Source organism: Rhopalosiphum padi, chromosome 2 (assembly GCF_020882245.1).
Source record: "Rhopalosiphum padi isolate XX-2018 chromosome 2, ASM2088224v1, whole genome shotgun sequence".
NCBI classification, from domain to species: domain Eukaryota; kingdom Metazoa; phylum Arthropoda; class Insecta; order Hemiptera; family Aphididae; genus Rhopalosiphum; species Rhopalosiphum padi.
This window is the reverse complement of record NC_083598.1, coordinates 73,863,606-73,884,636: the sequence shown is the minus strand read 5'-3', so window position 1 is coordinate 73,884,636 and position 21,031 is coordinate 73,863,606. Positions and strand designations below refer to the sequence as shown.

At 26.5% G+C, this 21,031-nt stretch overlaps 1 protein-coding gene across 1 annotated transcript; it reads left to right on the top strand.

Moving 5' to 3' along the window:
* The first annotated feature begins 183 nt into the window (after positions 1-183).
* On the top strand, positions 184-17,387 carry LOC132919067 (uncharacterized). Its single transcript, XM_060980417.1, has 16 exons — positions 184-434; positions 670-918; positions 4,232-4,359; positions 4,435-4,544; positions 4,722-4,911; positions 4,982-5,242; positions 5,517-5,774; positions 5,846-5,918; positions 13,651-13,833; positions 14,247-14,495; positions 15,099-15,223; positions 15,299-15,408; positions 15,586-15,775; positions 15,846-16,106; positions 16,387-16,644; positions 16,717-17,387. The coding sequence occupies exons 1-16, from the start codon at positions 252-254 to the stop codon at positions 16,808-16,810; spliced, it is 2,922 nt and encodes a 973-aa protein (XP_060836400.1). The 5' UTR covers positions 184-251; the 3' UTR covers positions 16,811-17,387.
* The last annotated feature ends 3,644 nt before the right edge of the window (positions 17,388-21,031 follow it).

Below are 21,031 nucleotides of genomic sequence, written 5' to 3'. Positions count from 1 at the left end.
TATATAATTATATAAAGTGCTATGAAAGAACAAATACATTTATAGGATCTGTGTTGACCTACAATAAAACTTGTAGAAATGACATATTTTATAGTGGGGACTCAATAGAACCGAAAATTGCCATTTCCAACGACAATATATAAAAGAGAAAAGCTGATTCACGTTTTAAAAGTTTAGGACCGAGTGGAGGCGTGACTGCGGTGTAACAATTTATTATTGTTATATTTAATTAAACTAGAAAAAAAATTTAAATGAGTATAACAGAAACATTTCAGAACGGGACGGTTTTCGTTACCGGATGTACGGGGTTTCTGGGGAAAATACTCACAGAAAAATTGCTAAGGACATGCGACGTGAAGAACATTGCGATTCTCGTTAGAGGTAAAAGTAGTTTAACTGCCAGTCAAAGAGCGGAAAATATCTTTAAGCAATCTGTAAGTAATTTTTTGTTTATAATAAATATTTTTTGAAAAATTAAATTAATCAACATTATCTATAACTGACTATAAATTATATCAGGTAAGTACTTTATCATTATCGAAATTAATACCATAGTACATAGTGGTTACAAAAGATAAACACAATTTATTTCGTTCTAAAACATGCTAATGTTTAAAATAACTAATATCACAAGACCATATTTTATCATTAATTATTCTGTGTTTTAAGATATTTGACCGCCTTAGAACTGAAAAACCCGACTTTGTGACCAAGATAAAAATAATTGATGGATATTTAGAAGAACACTTATTAGAAATTTCAACAGAAAATCGTGATTGGTTGATAAAAAATGTGAATTTTGTTTTTCATTGTGCTGCTACCGTCAAATTTAATGAAACTCTTCGGGTGGCAACAAAGATAAACATTCAAGGAACAGAAAATATATTGGCACTAGCAACGGACATGAATAACCTTAAGGTAAAAGAAAATGTCTAAATACAAATTTCGTCCTAATATACAAAAATATACATCGCGATATCCAAGTTGCGTCCGCGATTTTCTTGCGACATCAAATTGCTCAGAAGATGATGAATTTTGCATTTTTTTTTTTTTTTTGAAATTGTTTAGACGATGCTCTCTTAGCCAAAATTGTGTTTAATTATTAGGTATGTGAATCTGGACAACTAATTTTTATTTTACATTTCTTGGTGTTTATTACTTTTTAATACATTTTTTGACATTTTTAGGTCATTTTCCTACATTTTTAGTCATTTTTACTGATTTCAAATTAGTTAACTTCTTATCATTATGACGATAACTTACTTAAAACCTTGAGATTACCATGGACTTAGATTAGTACCTATCCGATTTTATCTCACTCGTCGTTGTTGTTGTGTTTTAGTGAATAATATATACCTAAATTTTATTATTATTTTGTAATATTTTCGAAATGTCAAAAAAAATTTTATTTAAATTTTAAGGATATTTTTTGTAATTTTTATGTCATATTTTGAGTAATTCTTAAGATTTGATAAATGTATATAGAATTTTATAGTAAAATAGAGTACGATTTGAAAAAAAGATATTTTTTTTAATTTAAAACAAATATTTATAAATATTTTAAGTTATTTTTTATGGACTTTTTTGTCATTTTATGTCATATTTGCATTTTTTAGGTCATTTTTTAATGTTTTTAAGCTCATCAACTTCCGAGCGCTATAATAATTGATTAATTGGTTAATAATATACCAATTTTTCTACAAAATGTAAATTTAAATCGTTCAATTTTTTTTAATAAACTATGAAACGCATCATTATATATTTATATAATCTTGCCTATTAGTAAAAAAAAATACTAAAGGAGTATAAATAGTACACTCACTTAAAAATTTTAAATTTGTCATCGTTGAAAATGCTGCAATATTTTTTTCAGTGTTATTAATTAATAAAAAAGATTCATCCTTGTTAGTTTTTATTTCACTTAAATTAGTTATAGTGCTAAATGCAACTCTTCCAAATGTATAGGCAATTTTGGAATAATACTCGACCAAGCATAATGAATATTTTTCCTCATACGGTTTATGTCTGTGGTAGTCAATGTACTTACATCTCCTTTACGCAATTCCCCATGTAAAATTTTACATAGTTTTCTGCATGGGTCATCGAGAGCTTTACGCTTCAATTTATTACTAATTTTTTGACGATTTCAGACATTTTCGTAATCATTGTCGTGTTCATGATTTGAAGCACTAAAAATTATTTCTCTATTTTCATTAATTTTAAAATAACACTTACATAAACGTTTTGAACTCAACAACCTCTGAACATTATTATTTAAAAAATTTTGAAAGGCAAATTTATATCCATCAATACAATATTATAATTTATTTTTTTCACTGGAAATTTTAATTATTTCAATATTTTCCATTGCAAAGTTAAATAAATATATAAAACTATGATGAATTGTTGAACAAATGGAATGTCGAAATATGACTAATGCTGTCATAAACAAAATTAATTTCCAACAATAAATTGTAAGATGGTATTTACAGATAAGATATCGATAATCGAGATTATTTACGTATTTATCGCCAAACATTTTTCTCAGTTGCTGAAAAACCCCTAAACGCAACTATAGTATATTATATGGTGAGAAAACCAAGGACGCAACTCGGATAAGTCGTGACAAAACCGTGGACGCAACTCGGATGTGCTGTGATAAAACCGCGGACGCAACTCGGACAAAATATTATTTAGGGGTGCAATTCGAATGCGCCCTAGAAAATATATAATATTACAGATCATTAATGATAATTATTATTAAATATTTTGATATTAATTTTGTTTATTCAATAAAATTGATGTATAATCATAATATCTATAGTATAGATTCTATACCGATATATAGAAATAAAATAGTAATATTGTTTTAAATACTTTTTCGTTAATTTAAGGAATATTTATTCCAAACTAATTAACATAATAAGTTAATAGTATGGCCATAGAAAAAATAGGGAAAGAAATTAAAGAATTAATATTGCATAAGATATAAACATTGATTGTTAAACATTTTTTTATCTTATATTTTGCCATTGCATTTTAAGGCTGTAAAAACTATGATTTTCAACAATGATGGTAGTACTTATCCTGTAGCAAATGTAATTAATTTGATACTTTAAAAAATTAAAGGTAAAAAATTCACAGTATTTTTTATTAATCATTAAAAAAAAAAAATAAAGAAATATAGAAATTTTTATGCAAATCCAGTTTTTGATAATACCAATTATGTTTTTTTTCATTTAACTTGAAAACAAATAACCATAAATACTCTATAATTTTACGAAAAGTTTAAAATCTACTGTTATAATAAAAGTAAAATTAATGACTTTTATAGCTTTATGAAGAAACATATCATGAGATATTTCCTTTTATACACTGGCAGTTCTTTTTCACTTAGAATTTTTTTCATTTAAAGTATAGATTCTTAACATTTTCTTCTGAGCTATGGACCACTTGGAAGGATAAAATAGAGATACGGACCCCCCCCCCCCAAAAAAAAAAAAAAATTTATCCAAATCATAGATTTTTAACCTCTATATTTAATGTTTAAATATATAAATGACTAAATATAATTTTTATTTTAAATATTTTTTAATAATAATAAATCTAAGACGTAATAAAAACTATATTTAATTATTGTGAATAATCACTTTTTCTTATACTCAAAAAAAAGTTTTAATGTGACATTTTCTATTGTTTTGTTTTCAATATTGCGTTGAAATCTGGAACCGTATTGGACAGACCGTATTTATTTTTGGGTTATTAAAAAAAACTCACAGCCACTCCATAGACCCCCGGAGTAATCATCTACAAACCCCCAAGGGGTCCAAGGATCCCGGGTTAAGAACTTATGGTATAAGGTATTGAAGTCAAATTTAACACACCCATTAATGTGACCTACTTGACATTTGATGTACAACAAACCGGTACCCACATGCTTAACTAATGTACAATAGATCATCACCTACTAGTCGACATCTTTATTATTTATATTAATATTTAATAGAGTAAAACTTCCATACAACGAAATCGAATAATCAACAAAAAAAATTCGTAATAAGGAGGAATTCATTAAATATAATTACGTATTCATTAACAATGAAATTAACAAAAATTCTTAAAAATATTTCGTTAAACAGAAAATGTCATAAAATGGAAATTCGATATACGGAAGTATAATACAGTGAATTATAAATTACAATTTTGATTAATAATGTACTACTTGTGTTAGGGTTTTGTGTATGTATCAACCGCTTATTCACACTATCCGAGAAATGAAATTAAAGAAGAATTCTATCCCGTTCCAATAACAGTCAAAGAACTAAAACAATTAATTATATCAGATGAAAATATTGACAAGTAAAAAATTGTATTTTTGATTACTTATTATTTTCATTTTCCTAGAATTTAATTTAAATATTCCGTGATAAATAGCGTTTTGGAAGATTGGCCCAATACATACACTTTTACTAAAGCACTAGCCGAAAATATGATATTAACGAACGAAAACCAATTACCGATTTCAATATTTCGTCCATCAATCGGTAAGGATTTTTGTGTTTATAGTTTTAAAATTCTGGACTTATAAGAATTGTAAATTTTATTTTATTTGTTAATAGTATTTTATAATTATTAGCTATATAGTTTATTTTATGTGTTCATTCTAATTTCTATATTTTGTTGCTTAACTGGAGATATTAAACTAAGATATAACATTATAGTAGGTTGCACGCAATCTGAACCAGAACCAGGTTGGTTTGATGGTATGCAAGGATTAGCTGCTGGAGTTACTTCAGTCATCGTTGGATTTTTAAGAGTATTACCAATGTCAACGAATAAAAAAGCAGATTATGTCCCAGTTGATTACTCTGCTAATGCACTAATTAGTGTAATGTGGGATACAGTCATCAGGTAAAATATTTACATATTTTAAAAATATATTTACAGCGTAATCATCATCGTTTTATTCGATTTGCTGTAGATATAAAAATAGCGATGAAAAAAACAATGAACCAAAAATCTATAATTACGTGTCTAGTATCGACAGACCATTTTTTCTGGGCACGTTCCTTGACTATGTTTATGAAAGTTACTATGAGGTGCCTCCGTTACAATCAATGTGGTATATATGTTGTGTGTTTTCTGCAAATCGTTGGATCATTAGTATTACGAGGTTTTTATTACACCGAATACCTTCTGCGCTTGTAGATTTGTCATTATTTATTTGTGGCAAAAATCCAAAGTAAGTAATATGTCTAATAATCGTACTGTTCAAGATCAGGATCTCCGTTAACAATGATTTATGATTTTTTTTATCCATTTCTATTTTCTATTATAATGTAGTGATTTTTAATTGGTCACTATTTTTAAATTTCTTAGGTCATGGCGATTTTTTTTTAGGTCAGACTTATTACAGTACTTATCTACTTATTTAATCAAATCGTTTACCATCACGGATTACCAAAAATCTTAACACTTTTAAAGATTTATAATTCTAAATTTATTTATACTTTTAGAATGTTGAAAATGTATAAGAAAGCAGAAAAAATGACGGATACGCTTAGTGTGTTTACTACGAATGAGTGGAAATTTGATAATAGTAATACCCGAAAATTATGGACGTTACTAAGTCAAGAGGATCGCAAGAAGTTTCACTTCAATTTCGAAGGATTTGATTGGAGGCTCTATACACGACATATAGTCTACGGGGTTAGGAAACATATTTTACATGAAGACTTAAATAACATAACAAAAGCATTATCAAAACATCGAAAGTATGTAGGAGTTTTTTCATTTTGAATGTTCAATTATTTTGTAGTTACGTACATCTTATTATTGTTTCCAGGTTATTTTGGTTGCATCAGTTGTGCATTTGTTTTTTTATTTACATCGTATTACAAGTATGTTGGATGTTTGTGGTACTACTACCATTGTAGATCCAAGAATAATGCGCTTAAAGAACTGCCCTCATCAACTATTGTTGATCATATTTTTTTTTTATTATCATTATTATTATTATTTGCATTATTTTATAATATTGTCAATAAATATTCTCAAATCATATTGCAATACCTATTTAAGTGGTTAAAAATAACAATACCTATACATATACAATTTATAAATCATTACTATTGTCTATTTGTTACTAAACTTATATCTTACTGTATAAGCAGTCGTACATTACGTTGTAACTAAAATCTAAATTTAACTGTCAAAAAAAATTGTATTCCAAAGTTTATTATATATAACTTTTTTTTTTATTTTATTTTAACAAGAAATTTACGATTTGTACTCTTAGGCACAATAAGAATATGTGATATGATATTTTGTACATGCAAACGTGAGAGAAGAAGCCATCCAGTGAGCACTACCTATTTGTTTATTATTAATTAATTAATGTATTATATATATTTTTTTTTTAATAAATTTTAATGCATTAATTTAACAAATCTCGACGCCAACTTCTTTTTAGTCGTCGTGAGTGATTGCCTGGAATTGTTCGAGAAGCTAAATTGGATACAAGTTGAGTAGGATGATATGGAAGTCTGTTATGGAATCTTTTGCAAAATATTACTGCTTCAGCGTGAACTGTTTTAATATTTAAATCTGCGTGTAGAGTGTAGTTGGAGACATATGGTGGGGCGTTAGTGATTAATCTTAAAATTGTATTTTATATAAAACTTAAAACAGGAAATTTCCTATTAGATTGAAATACAAAATATGCATTTTTGTTGCGTAGTAAAAATATATTAATTAAAAAATGGATTTGATTGTATTTTTGTTCTTGCTATTAATATACTTAACACTATAATAGAATCTTGTTTACTTTAATTATTTAAGCATTTTTTGTGATCATACGCAAATAAACCTTTTATCTTACAGTACATTGTGTAAGACGAATAGGTAAAATAATAAAATATATAATCTAGTAGTTTTGTGTTGTATATAATAAAGTAAAATCAATTGTTTTTTTTTTAAATCTAAAACCAACATTAGTTCTGTTATGACTCGCCTCTCGGTGCAGAAATACTCACCTCTGACATGTCCTTGCTTTTTTTCTAGTTTGCTTAGATATAATATACGATAATATATAGGTACATACCATTTTTATATCGACGAATAAAGGGACCACTTAATAATCAATGTGAAACCTTGAAAACTTACTATGTGATAAGTTTAATGGTATGTTAAAAGTTTTATTTCTTAGAGGATTATGCAACAAAAAAAAAACCCAATATTTTTACTGTGTAAAAATATAGTGCTTTAAAAAGAATAATTTTGGTGGTTTAAAAGTGGTTGTCTAACAATAATTTCTCCCGTTTTTAAATATAAGTTGCGTTTTGCGTGTGACGTCATAAAATCACACCGTTTAATATGCTGTATCTAAAATATACATCTGGTATTTATGTCGCGTGATTTAAATAACCCTAGAGAAAAATTTATTAGAGGTAAAAGTTATTAGAGTGCATTTTATAAAAAGTTTATACATTTCTTTAAATGATCATATTATTATTTTTATAGTATTGAAATTTTTTTTAGGGTAGTTTTAGTTTTATAGGAAAGACATAATGACTCATGAATTTTATTTTTGAAAACATACTTGAATTTGTCATCTTGTCTTTTAGGTTTCTATCGAAGCAATTTTAGATATTAAAATTTATTATTAAGTAATAAGATAAGACTTAAGTACGAGCTCAATTTTTCAAATATCATCGATCGAAACCTAGAAGTCTAGAATACAAATTCAAGTCTGTTTTCTAAATTAAAATCCATCAAACACAAATTTCACACTTTTGTCTGGAATTTTGGTTGTTTTACTTTTACATATTTTTTCGACCTGTTATTTTTTAATATTAAATATATATGTAAATATTGCATTTCGCACTAAACACAACCTAACCTAACCTTAATTTTTCACACACATTTATTATCTTAATATATATTTTTAATTTAACTCATTATTAATTGTTATTTATAATTTTCTGTAAGATATTTTCTATATAAAAAGAAAATTATTTGCAAATAAACATTATTATTATTAAATAGCTCTGCCACAGAAAAATTATGCACCGAACTCAACTGTTTCTATGAAAATATAAAAACATCATGCCCAAAACAACGCCATTCGAATTAGATAATGATTTTTTTCACTTGATTCGGAAACACTAAGAATTTTATTTATACCAACAGCCTACAGTACATATATAATGATAAATTATGTGCAGAACCTTGCTTATTTTTTTACAAAAAAATAAGTAGTATATTTCGATTACACAAAAAAATATATAATGATTTTATTTAATAATAACTTTATTTAAATTAAAATTTGAAATACAATTCTTATTTTTACATTTATTGGTGCGAAAAAGGTTTAATAATATGATTTTAATATTATATTAAGTTTTAAACATATGAAAATTAAAATATTAGTTGATATTTACCCCTCCCACTACACACACATAAACAATCCATCAATTATACATTGTAGTTATAGTTCTAATAGGTATTTAGTAATAATTGGTTTTTTTTCATTATCCTGCAATTTTAATCTTTTTGACTCACTAGCATAACTTGTTTTATATGCAACCACCCAGGCACATAGCATTTTTATTTTATATTTTGGTTATTAATACAAAAAAAAAGAAAGTACAATTTGGCTAATGAAGTATATATATATATATATATATTACGACATTAAATTTAACTTTATGATTTTAAAAATAGTTATGATTACTTAATTGCTTCAATATAAATTGATCGTCCACTATTATATTCAAGTATTAATATTGCGGATAGTTGACCAAAGTAGCATTATACCGATATATTTTTACTCCAATTATACTTGTTGCAATACAATTTAAACAAGTACCTAAAATAATATTACGTCAACATTTTTTTGGTAAGTAAATCTTTCATGGCCAAAAGTCATTATGTTGATTTGTGAACACCGATAATGTTACCATGACGTAGTGAGCGAAAAAAAATTTTTAAAAATATATATATAATTAAATCTTGTTGTAGGTATAGTATTTAAAGATAATTAAACGAGAACATTTTTTATATTTCATTAAAAAATGCATGTATCATATGACGTATAATATTAATTATTCTATTTATTGTTTAACGCAGTAAAACAAGTTGTTGATTTTTTGATTGAAAACACTTTTACGTACCTATATTATAATATTATAATTAATTTTACTAAACACAACGACATTTTTTATATATTTTAAGAAATAATCTATCTATATAGTTATTATGAACCTATTTATGCTGTTTTATGGTATTTATAGAAATATATAGTTAATATAATATGATATAAATACAAAAGCTATATAATTATTATAATAGGTAGTTAATATATAATAAAAGAAATGTGATATTTTTCATAAAAATTATATCAATCTATCGTAGTACTGAAAGTAAAATAAATGACTTATATATGTTTCTGAAATGAGTGCAATATCAATTCTACTGTTTTGGAGAGTGGCCAGTAGTTTGTTTCTACGGTAAATTAGGCCATTTTAATTCCATATTAGGATGAGGAGAGAGTTGGATGTAAAATTATTGGTTTTCATTTTTTATGTTTATATTTTTTATGAGGTTTGTGAGGACTTAGGTAAATAGGGATAAATAGGGATTCGTGGTCTTGTGTAATCAAGGACGCCTTTGATAAATATAGGCGAAGGGAGAACAGACTATGGTGTGTTATATGTGGTATTTAATAGCCCTTGACTAAGTATTTCGTACTGGCTGTCAATGTGTATGTCATCATTATCGATGTTTAGATTTTCGTTGTTTACGATAAGAGCTTCGTAGTGGTTTGGTGTCACAAATCGTTTCGTTTTCTTTGCAATAGCGACTGATGAGGAAGGGGGGACAGCATGTGGATAAGGAGCGTTTAACTTTCATTAGGATTTATCTTATTGTTATTTTTATTATTTTTTTAACGATGTTGACAACAGTAATTGGGGAAACTGTTAACTGGTTTTGTGGCATGGCTTATCTAGTTGGAGTCCAAAGGTAACCACGTGGGCTGTGCCCGGGTTTGTTATAGGTAAACTATGGAGTGATCAAGCGCATGCGTAATATGTATAAATTGAATATGTATATAATATGATAATAGAAATTAAAATAAGTAAGTTATCACGCTATAGGTCAAAGTTACCCGAGTCTAGCAGCTACTGATGATGATGTGTAAACATCACTTTGAAGAACTTATAGTGAGATAAGGAGAAAAAAAGACGGTATAATTCAAAAGTGACCGATCGAATGTCTGTACTATAGGTCACGCTCAAACGGAGTATAAACAGTTTAAAACCATATTTTATCTGTAAAATTAAAATTTTGCAATATTTTTCATGTGAATACTTGAGCTGTTGCAAATATTGTGAAAAAAAAGAAAAATTAACAAAATAATGTTGGTTTTTTTTCATTATCCTGCAATTTTAATCATTTTGACTCACTAGCATAACTCGTTTTACACCCAGCCAGCCAGGCAGGCACATAACATTTTCTTGGCATTGATAAAATATTTTTATTTTCACAACTAAATAAATAAACAAGCTTTCAAACTTTAATGTTGTTCAAAATCATTAAAGTTGTGGTAAGTGTTATCTTATCTATATCATCAACTATTATCTAGTCATTGAATTGTTGGGTAACTAAATTTGTTACTGGTATTTACAAATAAATAAACTAATATTAGAAAATTGTATTTATTAAAATATTTAATTACACATTTCCGCATTACAACTTAAAATAGGCCTTCGGACAAATAGTTACATACTCTGTTAAGAGATTTTCAAACACCTGGATTGCCGTACATTTTGTCATCCGTTTTTTCACATTGTTAGGTAGGGAAGTGGTAACACCATATCGCCTCTACATCGTGGATGATGAATTCGTTTAACAGATTTATCTATGCTTCTCACACAGTTCCTTATCAGTACCCATTTCATTAGAGATCCTGTATTACATTTTTAAGAATTTGACACGTATTTTTTTTTAACAATTACAACAAAAACTAAAAAAAAATCGTAATTTCTAAGGCATTTAAATAGTTTAAAAAAAGTTTAAATATTTTAAAAATTATACCATCGCGTATAGAAAAAAATAATAAAAATACTTTGTAAGACTCTCAAGTATTTTCAGTCATAATAAATAAAGCAATCAATTTAGTGGAAAATTGGTTTAGCATAAAAATTTCTGTTTTAGTAGTATATACTTAGTTAATTACCAATCTTGTGTAAAAATAGATTATGAAGTATCTTGGAGGGAATAGTCGACTAGAATAGACTTAACTTTATGATTTTAAAAATAGTCATGATTACCTAATTGCTTCAATATAAATTTATCGTCCACTACTTCTTTATTAATTGAGATGTTGATTTGTGAACACCGATAATGTTACCATGACGTAGTGAGCGTAAAAAAAAATTAAAAAAAAATTTATTTATAATTAAATCTTGTTGTATTGTATTTAAAGAAAATTAAATGAGAACATTTTTTATATTTTATTAAAAAATGCATATATTATATGACGTATAATATTAATTATGCTATTTATTGTTACAGATATATTCTTTTTAAGTACTTATTTTCTTACCAATCAGTTTATATGCAATACAATTTAAACAAGTACCTAAAATGTAACATCAAACTACTAAAATAAGTAGGTACCTATACACTTCATATGAATTTTTTGGGCATGTAAATTTTTCATGGCCAGTGGTCATTCAACTGATTTGTGAACCATGACGTCGTGAGCGTAAAAAAAAATGTGTGATTCGTGTTGATAGTAATTTAGTTTAAACGAACTACCAGCTCCGACATTTTTTACTGTCGCTATACCATACGTCACTCGGTCTCAGACCCCAAATCTACCAATCTACAACACCCCATCATTAACTTTTCTCACGTTACCGATACAAAATCGTGAACCCACCCCATAAAGGTATAAAAGCACAGACATAGAAAACACATTTTAAAACTAAAATACACAGTTTTAATAATATCAATATCCAATATGAAAGCGAATATAAACGTATCTGCTGGAAATATTCAACATCAAAAATCACATTAGAATCTAGAAACTATTTATTTAAAAATATTTATATCCATTAACATGTATATGTATATATATATATATATATATATATATATATATTAATTTTTAAATATTCTATTCATATTTATTTTATTCAAATCTAATTAATAAGAAAATCCAAAGGTTAAATAATACAATAAATCATATAATCAATATATATATATTATATATACATAAATACAAATAACTAAAATAATAATATTATAAGCTATAAATTTAATATAATCTAAATTTTTATTAAATAAGATTATGAACTTAAATAATCCATTCTCAATATACTGAGACAATATTAAAAAAAAATTTTTGTACACCCTCGTGTGTATTGTTCTCCTGAATGTTCTAAGTTTTAAAGAAAAAATAGGTAAAGCCGTATTTCGAATTTTGGCAACTAGGACATTTATGAAACGCTGCCTCTCTATTATTGGTTATTAAAGTTACAAATAACTATATTTATTAATTGTGATACTTTATTTAACATAAAACAAACATAGATAACAGATTATATGGAAATTTTTCTTATTTTTTCAAGCTATATTTTCTTATTGATATTTATAGAACAAAAACTAAAAAAATCAGACATTTCTAATGTTCACGAATCAACAATATAAGAAAATCAATTTTGTTTTATTTAATGAAACTCGACTTTTCATAATTGAAATTTTCACTTGGTAAAAAAGTTTGAAAAATTAATACAAAGTCTTTCATACGTCTTAACAATTATAAGATATTATATGGACTCATGAAGATTAAAAACTTTTACATAATATATTACTACGTTTTGAAGGAAATAAAATTAATTAGCATAAATCTAAAAGTGGACTAAGTGGTATCACTAAATTTCAACGAGTAATCACTATTCCTAATTCAATTAATCAGGTATTTCAAAAGTATCACACATAAATTATTATAGATAGGTACTATCATTATTATTTAGCAACATTTATACTAATCTCAGTTAATATTTAGTAAAACAAACAGCTTGTTATAATATAATATAGTTAGATATTATCTACACTATAAATATTAGACATTTGTAATAAAGTTATTTCAATTTATATTGTATTTTATGTATTTGACCCCACTAAGTATGAAAATAGATTATTTGTTGTATTATTACTATTATTATCCATAATTCAATCAAAATATACAATTTCAATTATAAGTGTTTAACTAAATCATATTTGCAATAATTTTATGACTACTTATAAATTATAGTTAATAGTGTGTTACTAATTAAAGTAAAATAAATTACAATAAAAATCTATAGCAATATATTTATATGATTATATAAAGTGCTATAAAAGAATAAATACATTTAAAGAATCTGTGTTGACCTCCAATCAAACTTGTATAAATGACATATTTTATAGTGGGGACTCATTAGAACCAACAATCGCCATTATTAACGGCAATACATAAAAGAGAAAAACCAATTCACGTTTTAATAAGTTTAGAATCGATATATCAACAGTTTGAAGGCGTGAATGTAGTGTAACGATCTTATATTTGTTGTATTTAATTAAACTAGAAAAAAAATTTAAATGAGTATTACAGAAACATTTCAGAACGGGGCGGTTTTCGTTACCGGATGTACGGGGTTTCTGGGGAAAATACTCACAGAAAAATTGCTAAGGACATGTGACGTGAAGAATATTGCAATTCTCGTTAGAGGTAAAAATGGTTTAACTGCCAGTCAAAGAGTGGAAAATATGTTTAAACAATCTGTAAGTAATTTTTTGTTAAAAAATAATATTTATTATAACAAGCTGTTTTTCTTACTAAATATTAACTGAGATTAGTATAAATGTTGCTAAATATAACTGACTATTAGTTATAATAAGTAACTACTTTCTCAATTTGGATTTAATACCATAGTACATAGCGGTTACAATAGATAAATAAAATTTATTTCGTTCAAAAATATTTTCAATTGAATACAATAATATAAGCATATTTTTTTCTTGGTTTCTAACTAAAATGTAATATTAAAACAATTCGTGTTGACAGTATATAAATTAATATCAATTACACATATTGTATTTTGGTTAACATAATATTCTCTAACAATATAACAGCATATTTAAAATAACTAATATTACAAGACCATATTTTATCAGTGATTATTCTGTGTTTTAAGATATTTGACCGCCTTAGAACTGAAAAACCCGACTTTGTGACCAAGATAAAAATAATTGATGGACATTTAGAAGAAAACTTATTAGGAATTTCAACAGAAAATCGTGATTGGTTGATAAAAAATGTGAATTTTGTTTTTCATTGTGCTGCTACAGTCAGATTTAATGAAACTATTCGGATGGCAACAAAGATAAACATTCAAGGAACAGAAAATACATTAGCACTAGCAACGGACATGAATAACCTTAAGGTAATAGAAAATATATAATATTATCGATCATTAATTATAATTATTTTATTTTTGTTTCTAAATTTTTGCCATTGGGCTGTAAAAATGGTTTTCAACAATGATGGTATATCTTGTAGCAAATTGAAGAAATTTGGTACTTTAAAGAGTTAAAAGTTAAAAATTCACAATACTTTTTAATAATCATCAAAAAAACAATAAAGAAATACAGATAATTTTATGTAAATCAGTTTTTGATAATACCAATTTTATTTTTTTTTTATTTAACTTGGTAAGAAATAACCATAAATACTTAATAATTTTAAAAAGCGTTTAAAATCTATTGTAATTTTAAATGTAAAATAATGACTTTTATAGTTTTATGAAAAATCATATCATGAAATATTTCCTTTTATACACTGACAGTCCTTTTTCATTTAAAATTGTTTTTCGTTAAAAGTATTGAAGTATTGTGACCTACTCGGCACTTTATGTACAACAAAGCGGTACCACTTGCTTACGTACCGTACAGTAGATCATTATCTACTAACCCACATCTTTATTATTAATATTAATATTTAATATTATGGATTACAATTTTGATTCATAATGTACTATTTGTTTTAGGGTTTTGTGTATGTATCAACCGCTTATTCCCACTGCCTGAGAAATGAAATTAAAGAAGAATCCTATCCCGTTTCAATAACAGTCAAAGAATTAAAAAAATTAATTATACTAAATAAAATTAACAAGTAAAAAATTGTATTTTTCATTTCTTATTATTTTTATTTTCTTAATATTTAATTTAAATGTTCCGTGGTAAATAGCGTTTTGAAAGATTGGCCTAATACATACACTTTTACTAAAGCACTCACCGAAAATATGATATTAACGAACGAAAACCAATTACCGATTTCAATATTTCGTCCATCAATCGGTAAGGATTTCATGTTTATAGTTTGATAATTTTAAACTTACAAGAATTTTAGTTTTCATTTTAATTGTTAGTAGTAGTTTATAACCATTAGCTATACTTTATTTTATGTGTTAATAATTTACATATTTTATTCAAAATGCGTAACTGAAGATAGTAAACTAAGATATAACATTATAGTAGGTTGCACGCAATCTGAACCAGAACCAGGTTGGTTTGATGGTATGCAAGGATTAACTGCTGTAGTTACTGGAGTCATCGTTGGATTTATAAGAGTATTACCAATGTCAATGAATAAAAAAGTAGATATTGTCCCAGTTGATTACTCTGCCAATGCACTAATTAGTGTAATGTGGGATACGGTCATCAGGTAAAATATTTCCTTATTTATAAATATATTTACATTGACATAATCTTCGTTTTATTTCGATTTGCTGTAGATATCAAAATAGCGAAAACAAAAACAATGAACCAAAAGTCTATAATTACGTGTCTAGTTCCGACAGACCATTACATTGGGGCACGTTCTTTGGCTATGTTTATGAAACTTACTATGAGGTGCCTCCGTTACAATCAATGTGGTATATATGTTGTGTGTTTACAGCGAATCGTTGGATCATTAGTATTACGAGGTTTTTATTACACCGAGTACCTTCTGCGCTTGTAGATTTGTCATTATTTATATGTGGCAAAAATACAAAGTAAGTAATATGTCCAATAACCGTACTGTTCAAGATCAGGATCTCCGTTAACAATGACTTATGATTTTTTTTTATCCATTTCTATTTTCTATTACAATGTAGTGATTTTTAATTGGTCACTATTTTTAAATTTCTTAGTTCATGGCGATTTTTTTTTTAGGTCAGACTTATTACAGTTCCTACTTACTTGCTTAATTATTCAAACCATTTACTATCACGGATTAATAAAAATCTTAACTCTTTTAAAGGTTTGTAATTATAAATATATTTATACTTTTAGAATGTTAAAAATGTATGCAAAAAAAGAAAATTTGACGGATGTGATTAAACCGTTTACTACGAATGAGTGGAAATTTGATAATAGTAATACTCGTAAATTATGGACGTTACTCAATCAAGAGGATCGTAAGACGTTTCAGTTCAATTTCGAAGGATTTGATTGGCGGCTCTATATACGAAATATAGTTTACGGGATTAGGAAACATATTTTACATGAAGACTTAAATAACATTACAAAAGCATTATCAAAACATCGAAAGTATAAAGGAGTTTTTTTCATTTTGAATGTTCAATTATTTTGTAGTTACGTATATCTTATTATTGTTTCCAGGTTATTTTGGTTGCATCATTTGTGCATTTGTTTTTTTATTTACATCATATTACAAATATGTTGGACGTTTGTGGTACTACCAATGTTGACCTAAGAATAATGCGCTTAAAGAGCTGCCCTCGTCAACTATTGTTGTTATCATATTTTTTTTTATTATCATTATTATTATTTGCATTATTTTATAATATCGTCAATCAAAAATCAATATTCCCAAATCATATTAATATAATACCTAATCATGTACCTGTACACAACATCAACAGTACCTATACCTATAAAATTTATAAATCAACACTATTGTCCATTTGTTACTAAACTTATATCTAACTTTATAACAAAGTGTAAATAGTTTTGATATATAACAGGGGTGGCCAATATGAATGGTTTCGCGGGCCACATGCCCACATATCTAAATATAATGATACTAAAAATTTAAAATTGTATTAATAAATAATAATACATATTATTGTTATATTATAATAAGTAAATTTTAATCTTATAAATAAGACGGTAGCAGAATCTGACCATGACGAGATCCACATGCGGCGCGCGAGCTGCAAGTTGGCCACTTCTGATACATAACTTAAAACAGGCAATTTCCTATTAGATTTTAATACAAAATATGTATTTTTGTGATGATATAAAAAAAATATATTAATTAAAAAATTGGATTTGAATGCATTTTTCTTTTAAGCTATTTATATATAAACTCTGTTAACTGATATACTCTATTACATAGAAATTATTGTTTTATGTTGGAATCATCTTTTTTGGGATAATTTACAAGTAAATCTTACAGTAAATTTTTTAAGACAAATGGTAAAATCATCAATATAATTTAGAAGATTTGTATTGTAGATGGTAAATATTGGTTAATATTAATTGTTTTTTTTTTAATTGAAAATTAACAGTTCAGTTTTGACTAGAAGTAATCACTTTTGCTCGTTTTGCACAGGAAAGGCTTATATATGATTAAAAACAAGTTTATTAATTCGGCGTCTACTAATTTTTAAATTAAATGAATTGCCATAATACCCAAAGGCGGGCATTAACTAGTTAAAAAGTTAATTTTTTTTAAACTTTTTAACTAAACTAGTTATTTTTTTTTCTAATCAACTTATGAGCTTAACTAGTTTTATTTACAGTTAAAATAACCTAGTTTTTCTCAGTTGATTTAAAAAAAATCAATCAAGTTAAAAACCTTTTGAAATTTTTCGTTTATACGTAAATATTACTATACCTATTTATACAAAATAAAAATAATCCAATACTATAATAACACAATACACAATCATTTCTGTTATTTTTCTTGATAACATAATTGTGTATAGTTTAAATTAATAAAATAATAAGTACCTATTAGTAAAGTAAAAGTAAAAGTGTATATCAATGTACATTATGATAAGAGTTTAATAAAATTGTTTTTTTATAATTTATAAATAAGAAAATAGAAAAACACATTCACCTTTATGTGATTTACATACTAATTAAAAAAAATAAATTAACTTTTTTTAAACTGGATTAAATTAATATTTTTCTCCGTATTAACTTATAACTTATCGATCTTGTATCCTCTTAACTTAACTTAACTTAAGTTAATTATTTTCATTGACTTGCCCACCTTTATTAATAGTTAATACCTATATCTAAATATCTTTTATTCTTATTATTATTACAATTTTAATAAAGTTAGCCTTATTGCGTTTTAAATTTATTATTTTATATTAGGTACCTATTACATAATGTCACCGATGGTGAGGTGATGATCATGTTATATTATGTAACTAATGACTAGGGCTCGGAAGTTAATTATCTAAAAAACATTAAAAAATGACCTAAAAAAAATGCATATTTGACATATTAAAATGACAAAAAATGTCCTTAAAAATTAAATAAAAAAATTACAAATATAGTAGACGTTTTAAGTAAGTTATCGGAATAATGGTCGACAAAAAACGATGAGAAGTAAACTAATGTGAAATCAGTAATAAACACCAAAAAATGCAAAAAAAAATGCAAAATAAAAATTAGTTGTTCAGATTCACATACTAATGTTAACGTTAGGATGAGAAGACAGTTGGATGTAAAATTATTGGTTTGCATTTTTTATGTTTATATTATTTTTGAGGTTTGTGAGGACTTAGATAAAGAGGAATTATAGTGAATTTATGACCAATTTAATTTGATTTCAATGTTTATTACATTTTTAACTGAGTGTCCAATTTCCTCTATTGCTGCAGCGATGTCTTCGACTGGGGTAGTTGGATACAGATTTTTGACAACTAGTCTTAAGGATTTTTCCGAGTGGAGCTGATACGTATGAAATTGGGTATTAATGTCTTTAAGAAGTTGGATTAATTTCCTGAAGTTGTCCGGGTTGTCTGTTTAAAATTTAATGTGGGCTTTAGAGGACTTACATGAAAAGCTGGTTGGACCAATTATTAGATCTTTGATACCATTTCGTAGTCTTGTGTAATCAAAGACGCCTTTGATAAATATGGGCGAAGGGAGAATAGGCTGTAGTGTATTATGTGTAGTATTTAATAGCCCCTGACTAAGTGTTTCATACTGGCTGTCAATGTGTATGTTATGATGACCGGAATTTAGATTTTCGTAATTTACAATTAAAGCTTCGTAGCGGTTTGTGTGTCATACATAGTAAATAGCTTCATTTCTTTGCAATAGTGACTGACGGGGAAGGGGGCCGAGAATGTGGATAAGGAGCGTTAACCTAACTTTTATTAGGATTTATCTTGTTATTATTTTTATATATTTTGACAATCGTAATAGGGGAAACTGTAGGCTGGTTTTGTGGCATAGCTTATCAAGGTGGGGTCCAAAGATCACCACTCGAGTTTTGCTCGGTAAACGGACATTTATTTGTTTGAGTTGCATATCGTGGACAATTTGTACGGTGATATAAAATTAGTAAAATTCGATCGCGGACGTTTTGTGCGGTATGTAAATGGTGGTGTTTTTATTACTCTTTGGGTCAGTGTGACCCGTGTCTGGCTGCTACTGATGATGATGTGTAAACATCACTTTGAAGAACTTAGAGTGAGATAGCATTTTCCATAAAGAGAAAAAAACACGGAATAATTCAAGAGTGACGGATCGAACGTGTGTACCATAGGTCACGTTCGCACGGAGTACAGAGTACGAGCGTACGGTGTAAAACTGTATTATATTTGTAAAATTAAAATTTTGCAATATTTGTCATATGAATACTTGAACTGTTGCAAGTATTGTGAAAAAAAAGAAAAATAGCAAAATTCATAAAGTAATTATTCATATAAGAAACTCATTACCTATATAATATTACAACTTAATATAGGCCTCCGGACAAATAGTTTTGGTACTATGTTGGGAGTTTTCCAAACTCCTGAATTTCCGTACATTTTGTCGTCCGTTTTTTTACATTGTTATGTAGGGAAGAGGTAACACCTTAGCATCTCTACATCGTGGATTCGTGGATGGTAAATTCGTTTATCTTAAGATTTATCTATGCTTCTCACATAATTCCTAATCAGTGCCCATCTCATTTGAGATCCTGTATTACATTTTTAAGAATTTGACACATATTTTTTTTTTTAAATTACAACAAAATCTAAAAAAAAATTGTAATTTCTAAGGCATTTAAATAATTTAAAAAAAAAGTTTAAATATTTTAAAAATTATACCATCGCGTAAAGAAAAAAATAGTATGAACACTTTGTAAGAATCTCATGTATCTTCTGTCAGTATAAATAAAGCAATCAATTTAGTCGAAAATTGGTTTAGCGTAAACATTTCCGTTTTAGTAGTACAAACTTAGTTAATTACTAATCTGGTGTGGAAATAGATTATGAAGTATCTGGGAGGGACTAGTCGACTCCTAAATACTCCTAAATAGTACAAGGGGGGTTATTTATACAAAAAAAATAAATACAATTTGGCTAATGAAGTATATATATTACAACTTTAAATTTAACTTTATGATTTTAAAAATAGTCATGATTACCTAATTGCTTCAATATAAATTGATCGTCCACTATTTCTTTATTGATATAGTTTTTGAATATTTTAAAACGATCTTTAATTATATTTCTCATGAATCTTTTTCTAGAAATAAATTATAGTTTTGGTATTTCATTTTACAGTTGGTAGGCAATATTCAAGTATTAATATTGCGAAAAGTTGATCAAACTAGCATTATATCGATGTTTTCAGTCAACTTAAATACGCTTTTTAAATACAACTATTATACATACACCTATGCAAAATATTCCACTTGCATAATAAGTTTTTATCGATAGGTAATAAATTTTTGACTGTC